A 24,625-nucleotide genomic window follows, 5' to 3' on the forward strand; every position below is an offset into this window, starting at 1 on the left:
TCGATTTGCTATAGTAGCGCTACTTTATACGACGCCATTTTTAAAAGTAGTTCATATATTGTATAGATCGTATAATATAAAAAACAATTTGGAATATTATCATATCGAAGAAAAATAGAATTTGCAGCAAATGTGAAATATTTGTATATTTGTTTTTAGTGAAGTACTATTTGTTTGATATATATAGTTTACCTATTGTTTTAAAACGCATTATTGATTAAATATATATTTTAATTAATATTTCAACGTTACGTCTTGAATTTAAAATAAAAGCAGTTTTATAAGAAGAAAACATGTTTCCGGCTTATTCATATTTATCAGCTTATGATAGACATAAAAAACTTATTAATGATTATTTTACGTTGTATGGAGGTTCAGTATCATCTTTAGAACGAGACACGTATGTTAAATTTTTTAATTTGATTTCATATATTTTTATATCATTATTTAAATTATAACCATAGTGTATAATTTGCATATAAATTAATAGTTTTTTATCTTTATATTGATTCAAAATATAAAAATTTAATAAAAAATATATTCAAATATTAAAAAAATACATATAATATAAAAATAAACGATAAAGAAATGACAGCTTTGTAAACTCTAAAACAAGCAGCTCTTGACGTTTCGGCCTGTGTTTCGAGGTCCCGAGACAAGACAGACTATGATGTTATTAAAGAAAACCATAGATTTTTATGGGATCAGGATAAAGATGAACCAAATACATGGGGTGCTCGTTTGGCAAAGAAATATTATGATAAATTGTTTAAAGAATATTGTATAGCAGATTTAACATATTATAAGCAAAACAAGGTAAATTATGTAGATTTAATATAATATAATAAAATGTTTTTAAATTCAGTTCTAAAGATTAATATTAAACAGGTTGCTTTAAGATGGAGAACAGAAAAAGAAGTTATCATTGGTAAAGGACAATTTGAATGTGGAAATAAAACATGTAAAAATAAGGAACAACTTAAATCTTGGGAAGTAAATTTTGGTTATATAGAACATGGTCAAAAAAAGAACGCTCTTATCAAATTAAGTAAGTTATTCCAATTTATTCAAAATTCCTGTATCTAAAATGTAAAAATATAGATGAAATATAGATTCATTATTAATATAAATTTTAAGGATTGTGTCCTGAATGTTCCATAAAGTTGAATTATAGATCCCAAAAAAGAGAAGCAAAAAAACATAAAATATTAAAAAGATTAGGAACAAATATAGAAACATCTAATAATACACCTAGTACTTCTACAGTTCAGGTTAAAATTGAAGAGAATAAAGCTATAAATAATATTGAAAAATCAATTGAAGAGAAGGATGAATCTAAAATTTGGAAAGAAAAACCAATTGAAGATTTGGAAAAAACAAGAGAGGAAGAATTTGAAGAATATTTAGCAGATCTATTAATCTAAAAAATAATTTATTTTAATAATTAAAATATTAACAATATCTATAAAATTAATTTTTGTTATAGATATTGTTTAAAAAATATAAGAATTTCTATATATATGAAAAAAAAAATTAAATTCATTTTCAAATAAATATAACAATTACAGTTATCATATTTTTATTTCAATTGATACATATAATTCATGTTTTACCAGCATGATAACAAGGCTTATACATATTTTTTAATTTTTACACACAAAATAGCTATTGTTTATTTTTACTTACATTAAAAGTATGAAAAAATTTAGCACCAAATAATGTGTATATTTATACATATACATATATATTGTATAATAAATAAATACAATTATTTATTTGTATTGCAGTCAAAAATTCTTAACAATCTTCATGATATATACATTATTGATAATGAAATAAATTGTACAATTTTAATACAATTTTTATTTCTTTTATTATTGTTGATATATTTATTCCATTAACAGATAATATAAATTGAAATTTTATTTATAATTAAAATCATAAAATAAAATATCTATCTAATATTTATAACTTATAAAAATTATTTTGTTTTTTTAATTTGTATATATAAGGAATATTGCTTTATTTTTTCAAAATAATCTAATATCTTTAACAAATTAAAAGATATTAAATATATATAATTTTACATTCAACTATACAAGAAAAAATTAATAATAATTCATTATTTTGAATTTTTCTATATCAATCTTATTATAAGTAATAAAATGAATAAAATTTGATATAAAAAGTTTATCCTAATATTTGAATTTACATTATTTTCAATTATATATAATAATACTTATTATTTACAATACATAACAAGATAAATTCAACTCTTCAAGATTAATAAATTCAATTTTTTTAGTTTTTTTTTTTTTCTATATTGTAAATATTTTTCATATGAATACCAATTTCTGTAAGAATTCTATATTTGAATATAATTAAAAAAAATTATTTATGTTAATACTTAATGTGTCAATTTATTATTACCTTTATTCTTTATCAAAAATTTGTTATTGATATAAAAGAATGAATAACTATGTTCTATTTGATTAATTTCTAAATTCTAATATTATATTAATTTATAACTTGTATATGAATACCTAAATTATTTTCATATATATTTTATATTACTTTATTAATTTATATTGCATTTTGTAAATTTTTGTATGATAGTAATTTTACTTTTCATGTATTAATATTATATCCTCATGTAAAATATTATACTCATTCTGAAATATATATATATATATATAAATATTATTACATTATTAAAAAAAAAAAGATGGATAAATTCATTAATATTTCATGCAATATAATGGAAGTTATCTGGTAATTTTTGTTATAAAGGAATGAAATATAATAGAAAGTTATTATTATATGATTTGAATTTTAAACATAAATATTTATGTATTAGGATTGTATTCAATTCTTTTGTAATATTGTTAAAAGAGAGCGAAGGAACAAATATAATCAAAACAAACGATAGTAAAAATAATTCATTTACAATTAGAATTCCTTGTACATGATCTTACATGATTTGCTTTTTGTGAATCACTATCCTCATCACTACAGTCTTCATCATGTGTATGCGTCACATTACGTGGTGTTTCAGGCCTTGCATGAGGTATTTGATTACTGGGACAATCCACATATAAAGTTTTCTAATAATTAATAACATTGACATTTATAATTGCATTCCATATATATATATATATATACATATATATATGTATATCAAAAAAGAAACTCGTGGAGTTTACATACGGTAGGATTATTTTGTTCTTCTTCTTCATCATTAAGCTTAGATGTTCGAGATCGACTAATCATTGGTGTTTCCATAACAAATCTCTGTTCATGAGCTACTGTACTCTCATGAGGCATCTTAATATTAGAATTAATTACAAATATTCAATCAAAAAAAAAAAAAAAAATATGAAAATTAATAAATTATAAAAGAAAACATTTTTAATTAACTTACCAACATAGCAGGAGCTCGAAACATATACGAGAATGGATAATATATAAGATTTAAGAAAGTTGCTGCATAAAGATCAGCATACCTTACAACTTGACTACTGAAAAAGGTTTGTCTACTCCCGCTACGAAATAATGAACCCATCATTCCGTAAGCTAAATCCATTTTGTGAGTAACATCTCTTATAGATGTTCGTAACTTGGAAATATCTGGTTTTTCTTTTGTACTACTATCTAAATTTCTATAGAAGAAAAATATTATTCATAAAAGTTATTATTAATCTTTAATAATAATTTTTTTCTTACTTGTACATTTCGCCTAACATAACATCTAAATTTTGTAACTCGGCAAATAATTGACATTTATCGGTCCAAACGTGAAGCTCTTGTACAAGTTCAGGTACTACTAAAAATGTTCTCCATCCTCTAATCTTTTTACTTTTTAAGATATCACCGAAAATATGATCACCAATATATAATACGTCTTTGCCTTTTGCACCTATTAATTCGGTGAATACATCACATGAGCCTCCTGAATAAACTTCTCCTATAAAAGAAATAAAGATAAAATCCATATTTTATTACGATCTTATGTTAAAACATAATATTAATTTTATTACAATATATAAACAATATATTAAAACTTTAAATTTACCTGTATGGAGTGGACCTTTGTGCGTGCCAAGTTTTAGGGCTCCAGTTTTAGTATCTACTTGTCGCAAAATTGTACCTTCACCAAAAAATAGTGGTTTCCTAGCATCTACTACTATAGTATCAAAATATGTTTTCCAATTTCTATGAGGTTCATCAGGCTTAAAAACGAAAGATACATCTCATTCATTTCTATCTCTATTATCTATTAAAAAATAGATTTTTTATATTTTATATTAAAATGTATACCTTTGCACCATGTGGAAAATCGAAGAGATAAGTCATAATTTTATTAGTAAAAACGTACTCGCTATTTGTTAAGAGAAATATTTTTGCTCCGCTTTCTCTAATCCTATTAAGAAACATTGGTAGTCTCCTGTCTTTCTTCACATATAGATCTAAATTTTCCATTGTTTTTGTTTTTAAATTACCGTGAAGATGTATCCAATCTACAGCATTTCGAACATCTTGGAATATGCTTTTGAAAGTCATCGTAAGTTCTCCTTCTTTTACCCCTGTTTTATCTGGTATATATTGCCGTGAATTCGTAAAAAAGTCTATCAAACATGCTAATAAATATGATTCGGGAAGATTGAATAACGTATTGAGCACATATACTCTAGATTCATCTAATTGTAAAAATTTATTCGGATAAAGCTCATATACTTGTGAACTGGAACATAGAAAAAAACATTTTAAATATTCTTAAAATTTAGAAATAAGATAATTGATATATATTCAAAATGTTATTCTTACTGTTTCAAAAATTCGAAACCGTGAACGCAAACTAAGATATTTCCATAAGCATCTACTTTAAGAAGATTTCCATAAAGACTATCAAACCATAGTCCTCGTACCGGAAAACTAGGATCATACTCAAATGCTTTAATTTCTTCTGGATATCCCAGAGATACTAGACGATCTTTCAACAATGTGAAACCCAATTGTTCGTATTCAGGTGATTTATATTCTAAAATACATTATGCAATTTTTTTTATTAAATTATATAAAAATATTAATATGCTATTTACATACTTCACATTATCATAATTAAATATTATTTACCTGCCAAAGTATAATCCATGTCGAAGCCATAAAACTTGATATTTTCTAAATGAAGGCTACGATTCACAAAAATTCTGTAACAGAAGTAAATGATAATAAATTTTAATTATTTGCTTCTCTATTTTTACACAATTATATTTACAACAAAATATAAACAATCAATTAAAAGTATTTATTTTTAAAAATATAAAAAATATATTTTTAATTAATTTTTTATAATCCAATTATAAAAATTATTTATCAATTAATAGAAAAATGAAAGTTTTTTCATGTAAAATATATAAGAAACTAATTTTTTTATTAAAAAATTGAATTTTTTAAAACTGCGTTTGTTAGTATATCTATGATTACCTGTTTATCGCAATTTCTCGAGCTTTAAGCAATATTTCTGGAATCTCTCCTTCAAAAAATAGTATCTTTATTATATCGCGTGGTATTTTTATTATATCGGAATCGCTAATTTTTACTATATCTTTTAAATTCATATCCATATCATTCATATCTTTTTCTTCAAATAAAAATTTTTATATATTATAATAAAATATTTTGTATTTTTAGACAAAATTATATTTAAAGTTTAAATAAGAATATATATTTAAAGGTTAAGAATATTTTATTTCAATTGTTATTGTTATTGCAAATATTTTTTATTTAAAATAAAAAAAGTTCTTCATTGATTATTTTATTATTTAGTATTTCGCATATCTTATTAAATCTTTCTATTTTTTTTATACTTTGATGTATTTGGTTTATTTTTATTGTAAATATTATAAATATTGTAATTACTTTAAATATTTTTTTTATATAAAATGTAAATTTTTTATTATATATAAAAAATAAGATAAAACTATAATGTTGCCTATATATAATTATAATCTTTTTAAAAAAAAATATGTTTATGTTAGAATATATGTTTATGTCAGTATATAAAGTATATATATAAAATTTAGAATTCAAAATTTTAGAATTCAAAAAATTCAAAATTTATATATTATATTTTAAGAAAATAATATTTGTATATAAAATTTATAAAAATATAAAAATATAAAATATAAAAATAGATAAAAATAGATAACATACATTATGTTGAATAAATAAGACAGGAAAAGATTTATTATACCCATCAGTTTCATTTATGAAAAGAATGATAGATGTTATCCGGTCAATAATCGCATCAATTTATATCAGATTCATAATTTCAACAACTTTGCATATTTAATCAAAATGAATGATAAGTTATTAATACAACAAAAAAAATTGAAATATTAGTTCCAGTATTTTTTATATTATGAAAAATATGTATTGATAAATCAATTTTTTAAAATTTAATTACATAGAATATTTTTAATAGTAGAGAGATGCGTAACAATATTATCCATGGATCTAAAATTGATTAGATCGAATGTTGCTATTGATTCTTATAGATATCGATATTAATTCCTGAATATTAAATATTAATTGATTTCTAATTATTGAATTTTCGGGTGATTTATTTTAAGAATAAATAACAGATATTGACATAATAATATTCCACGTTTACTTTTCATATATTAATTTTATGTAATTTCGCATATGACAGAAATTTAAGCGATAATTTATCAGCTGATCTGAATTATAATCAATTTTTTCTAACACAAGAGAAAAAACGAGGAACTTACTCGTTTTGGACGCAGCTTCGCGAGTTCACGAAAATCGCAGCCGGTAAGACGTCGTCATTCACATCCTTCAGCCACATTTTGTGCTATTTTCAAATAATCATCAGCACCTCGTGATCGATATGCGTACCTGTTAGTCGGTAATAACAGCTTCGATAGAATGGGAATCGATAAAATGAATATACGGAAAGCTTAATGAATTTAAAACGAAAACAAGATGTTTAATTTTGATTTTATCAATTTTCACGATATTTATTTTCTTTCTTAATCGTAGCATGACTAATTTGTTATTCTTGCTATTGTTTTATTATCTACGATTTTTGTCAAACGTATGTCAAAATATTTATAAATATAAATTGACATAATCATAATCGTTGATTTTGTAAAAATATATTGAATGAATTGCTTATTTTCATTATTAAATTGAAGAATCAAAGATCTGTTGCAATTTTATTTTTAAAGATACGCATTTTCTTTAAGAATTATTAGTTATTTTAATCAAAATAATTTATTACTCCAGTGATTAGTTTCATAATGTAAAATAATGAAATATGTAATAAACAGTAAAAAAAAAGTATTAAAAAGTATATTAAAAAAAAATTGAAACATTAAAAAGAACGTTAATATAAATTTTATCGTAAAAAAATATTTTTGAATAAATTAGCGAATTTCTTTTTTAATAATTCAGTACAAGTTCAAGTTTAAATGATATCGAAATCGATATATCTATTATAAATATACATATATCATTATTGATAATATTATAATGAAAAATAATTTAATATTATCATTAATTGGTAAAAAAAACATATTAATCATTTGTAGATTATATAATGATATGTAATTTATATTGAATGTCAATGGTGAATTGAATGTATTATTCCAACAAGCGATATCTACAAAGCAACTAATTTCACTAATGCTATTTATCCATATTATCTTGATTAAACGTGTCTTTTGAAGATCAAAAGTTCTATTCCATTCAAATTTAAGAATGTATATGTATATACTTAATGACGTGATGTATTTAATATTTCTTAGAGAATACATTATGATCAATTTAAAAATTAAATATTCTATTAAATCTATTGAAACAAATTTTAATAATTTATTCAGATCATAATTTCTTTTTCTTCTAATTTTATTTTTAGAAATTTTACTTTACATAATTTTGATAAATGAAATAAGAAATAAAAAGAATAATTATATATTATAATATGCAGATAATATCAAGTCTAAAAAAAAAATTACTTTATTTAATAAAATGAGCATTTAATAATGAATTAATATAATTTTTGTTAGTTTGATTTAACAATCAGTCAAAATAAACATATGGATTTATTTTAAGTCTATTATAAATTTTATACTTAATTAATTTTATTTTAATATAAATAGTACAATTATATTATCGACATGCACATTTTATATAGTATCTGTTTACCGTGTTGCTAGTGTTTGTATTTCAAAGGTAATTAAATTTAATTATAATTATCTAATAATTTTATTAGTCCTAATCTTTTTTATTCACTGATTTTTTTTAGAAAGATTATATATTATATTATATAATATACTTTAAACACAATTGTATATATATTTGAATTATTGTATTGTTATTTATAAAACACCAAAAAAATAATCACTTTTATTAACATAAAAATGAAAACATATAATGCACATGAAAGTCACATGACAGAAAACTACGATCTGATCCGTTCGATGATCGAACGTCAACTGATTCTTGACTTACCAAGTAACGTAATAACGAGTAATATAGTAATATGCGTAGATAAAAATTAATTCATCAGAACAGAAATTCAGGCCATTTCATTACTATAGTACTATAATACTATAGTTACTACTTATAATATATGAATATTTTTCTAATGATGAAAACGAGTATAAAAAAACACGCTTAAAATAGGATTAAATGTCGTTGTAATTAAAATTTCATGGTCATACTTATTTACGTTGCCTCATATTTGAGAATAAAATGAAGCATGATTCGTGCCAGAAATGAACTATGAACTGTTCTTTATCATTATTATATAATAATAATTTGCATCTTAATAATATTATTTTTAAAATATTTTTAATATATACATTATAACGTATAATATATAATATTACAATATAATATTATAGCATAATTAAATTTAAAATAAATAAATATAGGATAAAAACTTGTTTAAAAAATAGTTAAAAATAATATGCGTATGTTTCAATTTTTCAAAATTTTTATATATTTATCAATTGTAAAATTCCTCTATAATTATCAATTTATAGGTTACAGTAAATGTATGATTTTTCTTAAAAATTTCTATTTTATTTCGTAAAATCGCTTGCAATTTTGAATAATTAAATATATTCATTTCATTTATTTAAAAATCATCAAAAATTTAAAAAAATTAATTATAAATATAATTTATATGCAAAATGTCTATAAAATATTCGGATTAACATGTCATTTGATATCATTTAACAAACGTGAAACTTTCTTAACAATTAATTCTTTAAAAAATTTTTATTTTTCGAGTCAATTTAAGGCATCATATGATACATATGATCGACGATGAATAATAGTGAACGAAAATGCAAATTAAAACAGAATAATTTTTTTTAAAATTAAATCAATATTGAATTTTTTTTTAGAAATTAAAATTAATTTTTTTTATTACATAATGTATAAAAATTAATTTTAAAAAATTATAATTAGTTATAATTACAATTAATCAAAATCACGAAAAAAGTAACAATAAAAAATTGAAATATATATTTTATTATATTAGTTATATATAAAATTTCATCAAGATTGGTTAATATAACATTGAAAAATCTTTTATCTATATATCTATATATCTATGTAATCTATATAATCTAAATCTTTTAAAAAAAATTTATTACGAAAGTCTTGCTATTTTCATTATTAATTATTTGTAATTGATAGCTAATAACGCTAATTAATTTCGAAAATTTCAATATATAACATACAAGACATGTATCTCAATCAGTTCAAATTTATCTTTTTAATTTTTATTTTAGATAAGAAAGTAATAAAATGCAACATTTAGTATTTTCTTCATAATTCCGATCAATTGCAACTTTTTTAAAATTTTTTTATATATCATATATAAATAAATTAATTCTTTTAATTTCTCGAGAAAATTTAAGTAATTTGAAAGTCCAAAGAAAGTTATTTTATTTTCAAGAGTAGACTTATACTTCTATTTAGTATTATAAATGTTTTCAAAATTTTGTTAATTAATTATATCATTTTTTGTTAATTATATAATTTCTAAGTCTTCAAGTGTCATATCATAAAACTTTTATTTATTAAGCTAAATATTTATAATTAGAAATAATAATAAAATTTAAGAAGTGGAATAATATATAAAAAAATAATATCAAAATAATGAAATAATAAAATAATGAATATTTACAAAAAAAATTGAAAAAATTACATATATTTATTATGAATATTTTAATTACGAATATATATAAATTTTTTATATTTACGATTTAAAATCAGATAATAATTTATGAGTATTATTTCGCCTATATATTATCAATAATTTTTGCAGATTATATAAATAAATAAATAATTTTTACATATTTATAATCCAGTCATGATAGATATTAGTCATGTACTTTATTCTATTGAAATCAAATTTTATTAATAATTTTATTTTATTAAACAAATAAAATATATAGTATAAATGTTGTACATTTGTTACCACACTTATGCGATATATTGTGAGCCATTTTAACTTGTATTTCGTTTATAGATACAATTTAATTTTTATTAAAATTTCTATCCATATATGTAGAATATAGATAATCATATTTAATTTTCTCTATATTTTCAAGAAAAGTTCCAGTTTTTTATTTATCAGCATATGATAAAGTATATTCACAATTATTAATATTAAAGGACATGAATTTTTTACATAAAACAAAATGAGAAAATTCAATATATTCTATCAAAATAATAGAAAAATGAATCCTCGCATATATATTCGAATTTGAAAGAAATTAAACAAGATTTGTGACCACTATAAAAACTAAAAATTTAATGCAATTTAGTGCAATTTTTAATTGTTCTAACGTGAACTTCTTTTACTACTTATTTCATGCTATCGACTTTAGGTTAAGTCGGTCAAGCATTGCACGAAGATTTATGTGTATATATATATATATATATATATATATATATATANTATATATATATATATATATATATAAGTTTCCATTAAGCTGTATATCATTCATACTTTCACTCTATTTATTCATTGTCTATATCGTATACAAGTTATTCAATAAAAAAGAGGTCATCTAAGCAATTTGCGTAAAAAACTTGTCATGAAAATAAATTATTTCTTAGTAAAAATAAAAGAAATATTTTTTAATAGATTCAAATAACTTATATTAATGTTGCATATTTTTAGAGAGAACTTGAACATCTTTATCTTAAATTTTATTACATTATTTGCAATTAAACAATATTATATAATAAAAGGAATATAATGAAAATGATATTTCATTTCGGATACAAATAAGAATAGATAATAATTAAACAAAAAAATTACGTCTTATTGGAAAATAAAACTTATTGAATAAATAGATTAAAAAGAAGAATAAAAAGAAGAAAAATTTCTATAATATAATTCTATAATTTCTATATATATTCTAAAACTTAATGAAATATAACAAAATAAAAATAAAAAATAATAATAATAAGCTTCTTTCATTGAACACATAATATTTTAATGATAAATAAGAAAATCAAGAAAATTAACGATTATGATAGTGAATTGCCGCAATATCATATCATAAAATTTTTTTTTTAGTATTGTTATCAATAAAATTGTTTCATACGATTCGAAATCAAGATCACTATTTAAATCGTAACTTTGATACGTGCGCACACGTTCGTCTACTTAGAGCTAGCTAAAATTAAATTCTAAACATAACTAAAAGCGCATTTACCCATTACCTTTTGCTTTGTTCGAGTAACGATTTGCTCTCAATGATATCAATAATCGTATATCAATAAACATCATATGTAATTTAAACATCATATTTAATTTAAATCACTCTTTTCCAATATTTTCCATGAATTTTTTTTAAATAAATTGCACTTGAATTTCGATAATTTATATTTAGATTTGTAATATTTATTATTATATTTAGATAATATAAATATTTATGATATAAAAAATTTTATTTTTTCACCAAAATATCCTTTCAATTTAAAGATCAATTTTAAATTTTAATGTTTTTCTTACAATTTTAGTGTTTTTTTATTTATAAAATTTTTTTTTTAATATTTTAATTTGTTAATCTTTCTTTTTATTTTTATTGCTTATCTTTTTTTTTATAAAATTCTTCTATAATTTCAATTTCATAAAAATATACAAAAAAAAATATTACTGAAAAAAAATCCATTGAAAGTTAAATTATTTCCGATTCCCAAAAAATATTTATTCATAATATTAATTAAAAAATGAAATTCTTAAAAACTTTCAAAAATGTTCTTAGCAATTATATAATTATTAAAAAATGATTTTTGGAAACTCGAACATTAGAGATTATAATATTTGAATTCAACTTATACTGGTTGGACTGATATTTATGACAAATAATTAAAAGACATTAAACCAATTTCTGATATTTTTAATGATAATAATTCTAATATTTTTAAAATTATTTTATAAAATCTATAGTTTAATTTCAAATTTTAAAAAAAATTATAAGATAGTAATTGTTAATGATTATTTAAACATTGATATACATTATATCTATTTTTTAAAACATAATAAAATAAGTAGTAATAATAAATCAATCAAATCTTGAAATTTATTTATTATTTCAATATCTAAATAGACAAATTAAATTTGAAAGAAGTTTAAGATGATATAATATATTTAATTTCTTTCTATTGAAAAAAATTAAAATACTGTATATGATTTGTATATGCCATTATATCAAATGTCGCTATTAATTCTTTAATTCAAGATCTTATCATGTAATGAAAGCTATTATTTAAACAAATAATAATGATATGATAGATTTTTTAGGATTTTCTAAAATACATAAATTATCTATATAAAAAATATAATTATAAATTTATAATATATAATAATAAATAAAACATTGCTAAAATTTCTTTTCTTAATGTTTTATATTATTACACAATTAATAATTATTAATATATTAATAATTTATATTTTTAATAATTTATAGTTATAGTTAATTTATAATTTAAATTATAAATTTTTAACTGTTTAATTAAATATTTAATAATGGAATATGGAATTCGAATAAATTTCATAAATTTCATTGCGAATTATTTAATATATAGGTTCACTAGTAATATTTTTTTTTTGTTTGAAACTTTTATTTTTGTTGACTATCATGAATCATTTATAATTTACAGCAGACGCATGACAACGCATAAGTAAAACTTTTGAATAACTCAAGAAATATAATTTCAAAAAATCCAAATGATTAATAAATAAGTCATACAAACTAAACAAACAAATTTATTTAAATTCTTTATACAAAATCATTGTAATATGGATTTGTCAAAATGTTTTCATATTCAATGAAAAATAATAAAACTGCTGTATTATAATACTAATCACAAAAATTTGATTCAACTACATATTCCACATTGTAGGATCGGATTGATAGTAAAGATTAAAACAAACACAAAAGTTAATATATAAAAAATAAATATTTATTAAATTACAATTAATTGAAGTTTACGTTAGAAGCGAAATGAAGATAGAATGAAGTAGTTTTATCTTTATTACATTTCATTTTTATCTAATATAGATTTATCTAATACAAATTTTTATATTAAGAATGCAATTGTTTTTATATTAAGAAATAAGATTGAAATTTTTATATCCTTAATTTTGTGTTTGTTTTGTCCTTTAGAATAATTCTTCAAAGATATACGAATTAACTGTGTACGAATTAACGTTTATCCCTTGCGATCTGTAGCTGTGTTATTTTTAAACCAGTTAACTTAATGATAATATCAATGAATTAATAATATTAATTAAATAACACAAAAATTAAAATATTTAAGTTCGAATCTATCAGTGGATCATTTTTGATTCAGACATCATATTTTGAGAATTAACTTAACAGTTTACAAAAAATATATGAAAATTTCTTTCTTCTATATGTATATGTTTACATTTGTAATATATTCGAAGAACTAATATAAGTCACGATACAAAAAGAAAATTTTAACATAGTCGAAGAACTAATATATAAAACATTATACGAAAAGGACTGTTTTTTCTTTGTTTCAATGAATATTATTTAAACTTCAAATCTCCTTTTCAAATTTTTATCATATTTCTACCAAATATTATCTGAAACTTAATTAAAATTAACATTTTATTTTTATAATCGAGATTAAAGATATTATATTATCAATTATTTCCTTTATATTTTTAAATCTCTTTTCTCATTTAATTTTTAATCAATCAATTTCCATTTTTATATCTTCAATAAATATTTCGTGTGATAGTTTTTTAAATATTTATATCAATCTTTTTAAATCTTATATGATACATTACCAATTGTTTTAAATATAAAATATATAAAAAATACATGAGTAATAGCATTTGAAATATATTGGCAAAATTGCAATTAAATATTATTAAATAAAATTTAATAAATATTTCATCATATTATTTAATTTTTGATTGATTGATTGATTTGCAAAACTCAACTTTTTCTATTTCAAATTTGTGAATTATTAAAAATTAAAATGAAGGATCATGTGCAATAAAATAATTGATTCGAACCGAATGATATCATTATTGAAGACCAAATGAACATATTGGATATAATAAGGAACATAAGGAACAAAGGAAATTTTTAGATAAAATATGGAATTCGAATAAATTTCATAAATTTCATTGCGAACAATAAGAAAGATAGATAATAATAATAAATAATCTGTTTATATATATATATATGTGTGTGTATATATCAAATACTTTGAGATTGATAAAAAAATAACTTAAGACAAGGAATTTTTATGTATCATATTGATATATAAAATTAATTAATATTATATTTTAATAATTCTTATTATATATTTCAGAAATTTTTTCAACTGATGATGGAAAAATTTTAATTATTATGATTTTAATGTATTATGATTGAAATTATTATGATTTGAAAATAATGATATCTTGTTTAAAAATTTATAGAGATACTATAGACTATTTTATAATTTAGAGTTAATATCTGCATTGCAGTAAGAAGAAACTATATATGTAAAATATAGATTATAAATGAAAAATATCTCTTCTATCTATATATATATAAATAAAAATTAATAAATGAAAACATGTTAAGATTTTTATATTCTAAAAATTATTAACATTTGTTTAAACATCTTATAGGTGATTGCGACTACAAATAATTGCAGATACGCATGCGCGCATTATTATCACACTTATGGGAGGGAGAAAAAGAAGAATGAAGGAGGAGGAAAAGAAAGAGAGAGAGAGAGAGAGAGAGAGAGAGAGAGACAGAGAGACAGACAGACAGAGAGACAGACAGAGAGAGACAGACAGACAGAGACAGACAGACAGAGAGAGACAGACAGACAGAGAGAGACAGACAGACAGACAGACAGACACAGAGAGATTTGTTCTCTCATAAATATTTAACAATTTTACCAAGAAAATCTTTAAAATCTTTAAACAATTGTGATAATCATTGTGTAATAGTCATTAGTATCATTAATAAAAATTTTGTTTTGATAAAATTCAAATAATAATATAATCTTAAATAAATCATTATATATTTCAAATAATGAATCATCAAAATAAAAAAAATTTACCTGTGACCTAATTCACGCTTATCTATTTGTATGCCGTGGCCACCCTCATTGTAACTATCCAAATCTTGTTCGTTATGATTGTTGGTTATTGTTATACTGTGATTTAAAGAAAAGCAAACCATCGATCGATGAAAAGGTTCTTCATAAAAGATGTTTGATTCATCCGGGAACCGGACTTTATACCCTGCTCGAGAACATTCGAAACCGCTGGTTACTGATTAAACAAACTATCGTAGAACAAAAGTGTAAAATTATAAAAATACTATAAAAAAAATCTGATTTACATTAATGACAATTCTTCCTCTATTTAAAATTCTATTCATATAAAAAAAAATTAATAATGTAAAAAATGAAAAAATATAAATCGCTGAAGATTGAAATTTTATGAAATCTAAATTTAACAAATTATTAATACAAACATACGTTTTTTTAATTAAAATATTAATAATATATTATATTTTATCATTCAATAGAAAGTGCAGTATGTTACACTGTACATGTAAGTTCAATAAGAGAAACGAATATTAATGAATAAAAACAGAAAAGAATTACCAGTTTTGTTCGATACATCAACCACATTTTCACGGCTCATAACGCGTCGATTGAATTGTTGGAAATCGATCACAAGACAATTCGAAAAAAAAAAAAACAGAGAAAGAGAACAAAGTTATTTACATTAACTGATTAGTGTGAATGACAACGATGTAATGAGCACAATGAAAATTTTCAGCTACGTTACATGCAAGCAAATAACAAAATATGGCGAGAATAATAACAAAGATAAGAAGGCTGTTAGGGTCATTCGTATAACGATGATAGGAAGCTAAAAGGAAAAGTATACACAGAAACTTATAATAATCGAATGAAAATAAAATAATCTTCTTTTATTATTTAAATAGTAGAAGAAAAAAGGAAATAAAAAATTTGAAAAATTGATTTTTTCAAATTTGATTCTCAATCAATAGATTAATAAATTATATAAGACTCTTTAAAATTTTAATAATTTATCGTTTAAATTATTTTATCACTTTTTATTATAAAATAAAAAACATTAAATATAATTAATTATATTATTAATATAATTATAATTAAATATATTTTTTTTTATATAATTTAATTTAATATAATTTTGTTTAAGATACATTTTGTTATAATTTTATATAAGATATTATATAAATTGTAATATAAGTTGCACATTATTCATTCAAAATTAAAATAATGCTTCATAAAAATTTTCTATAAAACACTATATGCATTTTAAAAAGATATTGACATTAATCAATATTCGAAAATAAATAGAAGAAATACTTAACGTTATTACTTAAATAAAATAAAAAAAAATAGAAAAGAAATTTTTCAATTTTTAAATGTTAGCCTTTTGTTAAGTAATTCAATAATTTTTATAATAAAAAACTTTTATAATAAAATAGAAAACTTATTATTATCAATAAGATGTTCTAATAGATGCTTATTTAAATTTCGATAACATAAATTAAACAAGTATAAAAAAAATATTGTATATAATATTTTCAAACAATTCTAATCAATTTTTATGTCGAAACGAGAATATTATAGAGAAATACATTAATACATATCAAATTTGCTTATAAAAATTTATAGCATTCACGATCGCAATAGAAACATATGTATAAAATTGAACCAGTTATTTTCGAATAATATAATCGAACTATTTCTAAGTGTGCAGACTATTCATACAGCCTTGACGATTTTGTAAATATCGTAAAATTTTGTGATTTAGACAACTCGTATGATATTAGAATAAAAGTACTTGAATTATATAATAATATTAATAATTATAGAATTCAGTATTATACTTATATTTTTTACCACATTTATTGCTCAATGATTAAACAATATTTAAATAATTAAATTTCTTTTAATTATTAAACTTAGATAATTAATGATGACAAATGAAAGTAAATAAATATCTATATATATATTATTATATATAGATATAATTATATGTATAGATTAATTATTATATTATAATTATATGAAGTAAAAATAATTTTTTTTATCATAATTTATAAGTAAAATTTAGATATAAAATTGATTATTTATATATTTTAAGTAAATTATTCTATCTTGATTCTTTTTTAAAAATTTTTTATTTAAGTTGTATTAACAAATTTTTATCATTTATTAAATACACAAATAATTGATAAAAAATTATTTGATTAATTTCACTAACCTTTGACTAGCTTGTCGATACCATTTTTTATTTCCACTATCATTTTCATGTTGAAGTGTAGTAGAAACATGATCTCCATGAGAATTACAATTTTCCAATTCCATGATTAACTGAAAAAAAATGAAAAAGGACTTATTAATTTTTCAAAACAATTTTTTTAAATTTTTATCATCATTAATCTCAATAAATTTTTATCTATTGTTTGTTATTTAAGAAATTTTGATTTAATTTTAATAGTATTATTATAATAGAATATTATAATTAAAAATCTTTGAATAAATTTGAATCATCATAACTGAAATTATTACTTTTCAACTGCAATAAACATTTATGTCATAAAAGACACTATATAAAAAATTATAATAAATACATTAAAAAATACATTAAAAAAGTTATAATAAATATATTAAAAATAACAAAAAATGCATTTAATTATAATAGAAATAATGAAAATAAATTATAAATTAATATATATAATATTGAATAGTATCATAATTATCAATCATATTGTTTTTTACAAAAATTTATAAAAATACATAATATATATATAATAGCTGAAAATATCAATTTTCAGTTATTAAATTATTTATTAATGCAGAAATATAAAAATAAAAGTCATCACAAAAAATATTTATGCAAGTTATAAAAAATACCAAAAAAAATTATTCAACCATAGATATCATATTTGTTAATCCAATTCCGTTATCGGAAATATAAAAAAACTTATTTAGTAATTAAATTTTTAATAATATATTCAATTTTTTATACAAATATAGATAGATAAATTAAAAATATTTTTCTTACTTAAGTTTAATATCGATACGATGTGATAACCTGTCATTCGAGTACTAATCCAACACTATTGGCATAATGCAAACTATACCGCGCACGAAGTTCTATTCATTGAATAGTGTAACTTGCACACAGGTATGCCAATGCAGAAACCTGAAATATTCCTATACTAATTCTGATTTATTGAATATTTATGACATATGATTAACTTTATTCGAACTGATAAATTGTAAATATCATAGCACAGAAATATAAATTAAATATGTATTTTACTTTAATATAATAAAATAATTTTTTCTTTATACAATAAATAATTTAACAATACAATAGAATATATAAATAATTAAATAATTATTATGATACATGTAATTAATAAAAATATTTTTGCAAAATAGCATACAGGATACAACTAAAATAAAAATAAATAAATTTTTACTATTTCAAACTATCTATTAATAATAAAAATTTATATTAAATTAATTGATATTCATGAAAACTATTTATAATTAAAAAAATGTAATGGCGCCAAATCAAAATATTTAAATGTTTTTATAAAAACTAAACTTTAATTACATAAAATTTAGAAAGAATTAAATATAAAACATTACAAAACTATTACAAAATATATACAAAATATTACAAAATCAATACAAATATTAAAAAAAATGTTTAATTTAAATAACAATAATTAATAAATAAAATAACTTAATAATTAAATAATTTACACAAAAAAATATTTTATTACTATTTTTATCTTTATGATATTGCTATAAACTATTTTCATATTATAAATTATATATACTTAAACTATAAAATATTAAAATTATTAACTTAAAATATTAAAATAATCAAATAAAAAAAGTAATAAATATTTTACAAAAATATAAAGAAAAATATTAAAAAATATATATATATATAATGTTATATAATATATTAATAATTTTAAATTATTGCAAAAATTTATAGAATATACACAACATACTTAAAAATCGTTCTGCGCTACGTTTCCATTTTTCATATCAGTATATGATGATCGATGATTTCAATGGGAACAAGGAAGAAGATACATGATTATTAATAAATGATGCACCTGCTGGATAGTTGAATTGTAAGTTGCACACGAATCGTTTTGACCTGCAAAGACAACGGACGAATTCGTTCGTAGCGCCGTGTGTAACCCGTCCGTCCGTTGTCGTCTGAATGCCATAATTCGAGGTAAAATCTCGTAATTCGTAGTTTTTGCAATTCTCCACGCGTCCGCAGTACACATCGTATAACTAACGATAATTGAAACGCAGTGCTGAGATCCTTCTGATCAAACAATTACATTGCATCCTCTCTATTGCGTAAAATTAATCCGATTTAAGTGACCTCGATACGACATAACCTAACAATCTGCTTGCTGACAATTCCGAATGTCCACAATACAAGTCGTGTGTATATTTATTCGATTTCGTTGAATGCACGTATAAAATTATGGCTCGGAGTCTTTGGAATGCGTCAGGTAGAGCATGGTCACATTAATGCATCGTCACAAATTACATCGTAGCCCAACCCATTTTTTTTATTCTATTGTTTTTTAAGCAATTTCATAAAATTGTATCAATATTCAAAACAATTGGTTTATTTATTTACTATTTTATATAATTATTGATGTTATAATTGTTTATATTTCTTTTTTACTTTCATAAAAATTATTCCAAATATTAATAAAAATATATAACCTATATATCAGTTTTATGTTAAATTTATGTTAAATTTTTATAAGCAAACAAAAAATATATTTATGTGTTGTTAACTATTTTAAATATATTTTCAAATCATATTTTCAAACAGTTAATTTTTAATGATATTTTATAAAATTATATAATATTATATTGTAAGTATTTTATTGATATATAAATGTAATCAATATTTTTTTAAGTTAAATACTTATATTATTGTTTTGTTTGTAATTAATTTTTATGTTATGTGATGAATAATTTTTTGTATTTATATATTTAATATTCTAATAAATTTCATTTTTATGTAAAAAATTTGTGTTTTATTTTCTTCAATATTTTTGTTTATGAAAATTAATCATTAAATGATATATTTAATTAAAATATAATATAATTAAGAAATCAATATTATATATTATTATAAATATATATTAAATATTTATGTTAGCATTGTATATTAAAGAGCAACACTTTCATAAAAATATATATCATTTTTTTATATTATTTAGTGAACATTTCATTCCTATTATTTGTAACTCAATAAATATTCTAACAATTTAATATTAATTATTAAAAGCAATGCTGTGCTAAGACATCAAACTTCCTAATATTTGTGGCCTAAATATTTGAAAAAGTTAAAAAAAAATCAAGAAAATGAATAATCAAGCATTCAGTTTGGCTGAAAGACTTATTCCTTCAACATATGTACAACAAGGTCTAAATGCAAAAAAAGCACGTGAAAATCTTATAAGACATTTTATTGAACATGTAAGATTTTATTTAAAATTTATATAAAATTATTAATTCTATTTTATCTACTATATTGTATCTCTATTTTATTTTATTTTATATTTTATATTAATAATTAATAATTATATATATTAATAATTATAATATAATATACTATATAATTATATAATAATATATAAATAATAAATATTAATAAACATTTTCTTAAAACAGCAAAAATGGCCAGAAGAGGGTTGGGATGACGCAACAATAGAAGCTTTTCTCTCAGATTTATCACAAATGGATAGCAACAATTTTCCTTCTAATTGTAGTGTTGGAGAACGTGAAGCAAGAATTATATCAAACATTGTTGCAAGGCGACATTTTCGAATGGGTCATGGTATAGGTAGATCAAGTGATTTAGAAGAAGTACAACCAAAAGCCGCAGGAAGTAGTTTGATGTATAAATTAACAAATGCTTTAGTACTTGAAGTTATTCGATATATGGGTAAGATTAATATATTTAAACTCTTTAATAATTTTATCTGATTATAGAATTTTATCTAATATTGAATATTATTTTTTATTATAGGTGTAAAAAGTATAGCAGGTTGTTTTTTATCACCAATGGCTACTGGTATGAGCTTGGTGTTATGTATGTTAACATTTAAACAGGATAGACCACGAGCTAAATATGTTTTATGGCCTAGAATTGATCAAAAATCAAGTTTTAAATCAATAATCACAGCTGGATTAGAACCAATCGTTATTGAAACTAAAATAATTGGAGATGAATTGAAGACAGATATGCAAAGACTTGAATCTCAAATGGCAGCTTTAGGTGAAAGTGTTGCTTGTGTGCTCACAACAACTAGTTGCTTTGCACCTAGAGCATGTGATTCTGTTGATTCTATTGCAGCACTTTGTACACAATATAACATTCCTCATTTAATAAATAATGCATATGGGTATGTTCATATAAATAATTTTTTTAAATATTTTATATAGAAAAAAATATTCTTTTATTAATAATAAAAACTGAAAAAGTATTCTTTTACAGTTTACAGAGTACAAGATGTATGCATCTAATACAAGAAGCATCGCGTAAGGGTCGTGTTGATGCTTTTGTTCAAAGCACAGATAAAAACTTTCTAGTGCCAGTTGGTGGTGCAATTATTGGTTCATTTGACAAAAATCTTTTAGATCGCATATCAAAAATGTATCCAGGTCGTGCAAGCGCTAGCTCTATTATGGATGTAATGATAACATTATTAAGCTTAGGAATGACAGGTTATAAACAATTAATAACACAACGTAAAGAAATGTATTCATATTTAAAAGAAGAACTTGGAAAATTAGCAGCAAGACATGATGAAAGGTTGCTAGATACTAAAGGAAATCCTATATCAATAGGGATGACTCTTCAATGTTTAAGTCATCAGCATGATAATAAGCAAGTTACAATGTTAGGTTTGATGTTATTTCTTCGCAATGTTAGTGGTACAAGAGTAATAACAACAACAGAATCTAAACATATTGTTTCACATAAATTTGAAGGTATGTGACCAAAAATATGTGACTAGTATATTTGAATAGCAGTTTGAAATTCATTATATTTCTTATTCATTTCATTTAAATCAGGTTGGGGAGCACATAATAGTAATTATCCAGTACCATATTTAACTGCTGCTGCAGCTTTAGGTATGAAGAAATCAGATGTGGATATGTTTATACAACGATTAGATAAAGCTTTGACTAAAGTAAGAAGACGCTCAGCTCCAGTTACACCAACAGCATCTCTTGCTGGATCCAGTATTAATGGAGATGCAGGAGGTACTGGTGGTCCTGGAGAATCTAGTACAGCTTCAACTAGCCGAGCAAGTAGTAAGGATAGTTTGAGAAAATGAACTGTAATCAACGCAACTGGTCAGTCGAATCAGTACATTAATTTGTAAGTAAATTATTACTTACACTTAATACATGTTGCATATTTCTAAAGAAAATGTGGTATTTTTATTTTTTATTTAAATAAATATTTATGTTATTTAATATTTATTTATTTATTTGAAATTTATATCTAAAATATAATTTATTAATAATTTAATTTTTCTTTAGATGAAATTAACTATTAAGAATTTATGTAAATATTTTTAAATTGTTTGCAAATTAAAAATTTAAGTGAAAATATATATGAAAATATATTTTAAAGAGATATGCAACAGTAAAATGTGTTGATTCGCCTGTCCTCTTGCGTTGTAATATTGTCAATTGTCATAAAATAAAATAAAAAAATTCCATATAAACAATATTAACATCAGAATATTTAAAATATTAATTTTCAAAGAAAAAATGTTAGTATATTCTATATGTTCATTTAAAGATATTAAATGGTAAACGTTGGTCAAGATTCTATATTACTTTTTTGTATACATAATCACTTTTTAAACAGTATCAAATATTTGCTTAAAATAAATATTGAGCAATATTTATTAATTTTTATTTTCATTTTATGTAATATTGGATGAGATTTAAATAAAATTAGATTTTATTAATTTATATTTAAAAATATTTTTCTATAAATATATTTTTTTTAAACATATTTTATAAATATTATTTTGAATATTTTTAATATTATTTCAGATAATTTTAGTTATATGAATAATTAACATCATTAAAATTATTTTAATAGTTTTATCCAATATCATATATATATTTTAGTAATTATTACTTTATATTTTAAACAATATATCACAGGTTTTCATTTTTTAAAATAATTTATTTATATTAGGAAATTAAAATAATATAATAAGTTTATTTTCATTTAAAAATAATATAATTCTATCAATGGTCATATAGATATGTTATTACTTGTAAAGAGAGATTTATAATAGATAGAGTACTTGCTTAATCACACTATTATAGGAAGTGTGTACAAAAATTAGAAGCACTATATATAAAAAAGAAATACTCTAAAATCTAAAATCTGTAAATTAAATACAGATATAAACATATTGTTTATGATTTTCAATTTTTTGTTATTATACAAATATTAATTTGTAAACAACATTTTATATATCTATATATATATATACGTTATTATTAATTACAATTTCTTATACAAAAATAAGCAGTATTAACTTTATATTTTTAAAAAAATAATGAACCCATAAAACAAATCAGCAAATTTAAACATATTATATTGCTAAACACAATCATTTTTTTATGTGCATTTTTATGTGCATTTATATTGCATATATAATAATTTATATATGCATATTAAGAAAAGCATGTACTTTGAAAATTCACTTTTGGATAAATTACTCTGTGTCACAATTATTTCTTAATATTTTTAATATATATATTACATCAAATATAATAAGATAAGTCAATTAACATTCAGTACAATATTCAACAAATATAATAAAAGTTAACAAAAATTAAAGAACAAAATTTAAAAACATTTAAATATTTGTGATAATTATTTAAATTAAAACTATTATTGTTATTAATG

The 24,625-nt window shown here is 20.6% G+C and overlaps 3 protein-coding genes across 13 annotated transcripts; 2 read left to right on the forward strand and 1 right to left on the reverse strand.

The window, feature by feature from the left end:
- The first annotated feature begins 234 nt into the window (after positions 1-234).
- On the forward strand, positions 235-1,711 carry LOC122713824 (protein FRA10AC1). The gene is made up of 4 exons (XM_043934613.1): positions 235-400; positions 648-816; positions 889-1,048; positions 1,138-1,711. Exons 1-4 carry the CDS (start codon positions 294-296, stop codon positions 1,422-1,424), a joined length of 723 nt encoding a protein of 240 aa, XP_043790548.1. The 5' UTR covers positions 235-293; the 3' UTR covers positions 1,425-1,711.
- Positions 1,712-2,612: 901 nt separating this feature from the next.
- LOC122713697 (cytosolic purine 5'-nucleotidase) lies at positions 2,613-20,076 on the reverse strand. Of its 11 annotated transcripts, none has more exons than XM_043934395.1 (11): positions 19,755-20,076; positions 17,873-17,982; positions 5,134-5,207; positions 4,825-5,038; positions 4,318-4,741; positions 4,073-4,229; positions 3,724-3,964; positions 3,422-3,659; positions 3,208-3,324; positions 2,976-3,104; positions 2,613-2,672 (listed from the first exon to the last, which is right to left on the reverse strand). In XM_043934395.1, exons 1-11 carry the CDS (start codon positions 19,932-19,934, stop codon positions 2,622-2,624), a joined length of 1,935 nt encoding a protein of 644 aa, XP_043790330.1. In that variant the 5' UTR covers positions 19,935-20,076; the 3' UTR covers positions 2,613-2,621. The 11 variants fall into 11 exon arrangements, with proteins under 11 accessions (XP_043790330.1, XP_043790335.1, XP_043790334.1 ...); XM_043934400.1 differs by lacking the exon at positions 19,755-20,076 and adding an exon at positions 19,647-19,665; XM_043934399.1 differs by lacking the exon at positions 19,755-20,076 and adding an exon at positions 18,677-18,821.
- On the forward strand, positions 20,033-23,042 carry LOC122713699 (O-phosphoseryl-tRNA(Sec) selenium transferase). The gene is made up of 6 exons (XM_043934408.1): positions 20,033-20,168; positions 20,963-21,153; positions 21,349-21,622; positions 21,707-22,082; positions 22,175-22,671; positions 22,756-23,042. The coding sequence occupies exons 2-6, from the start codon at positions 21,040-21,042 to the stop codon at positions 23,019-23,021; spliced, it is 1,527 nt and encodes a 508-aa protein (XP_043790343.1). The 5' UTR covers positions 20,033-20,168; positions 20,963-21,039; the 3' UTR covers positions 23,022-23,042.
- The last annotated feature ends 1,583 nt before the right edge of the window (positions 23,043-24,625 follow it).

This window comes from Apis laboriosa, unplaced genomic scaffold (assembly GCF_014066325.1).
Source record: "Apis laboriosa isolate Shangri-la unplaced genomic scaffold, ASM1406632v1 scaffold26_cov146, whole genome shotgun sequence".
In the NCBI taxonomy this organism is placed as follows: Eukaryota; Metazoa; Arthropoda; class Insecta; order Hymenoptera; family Apidae; genus Apis; species Apis laboriosa.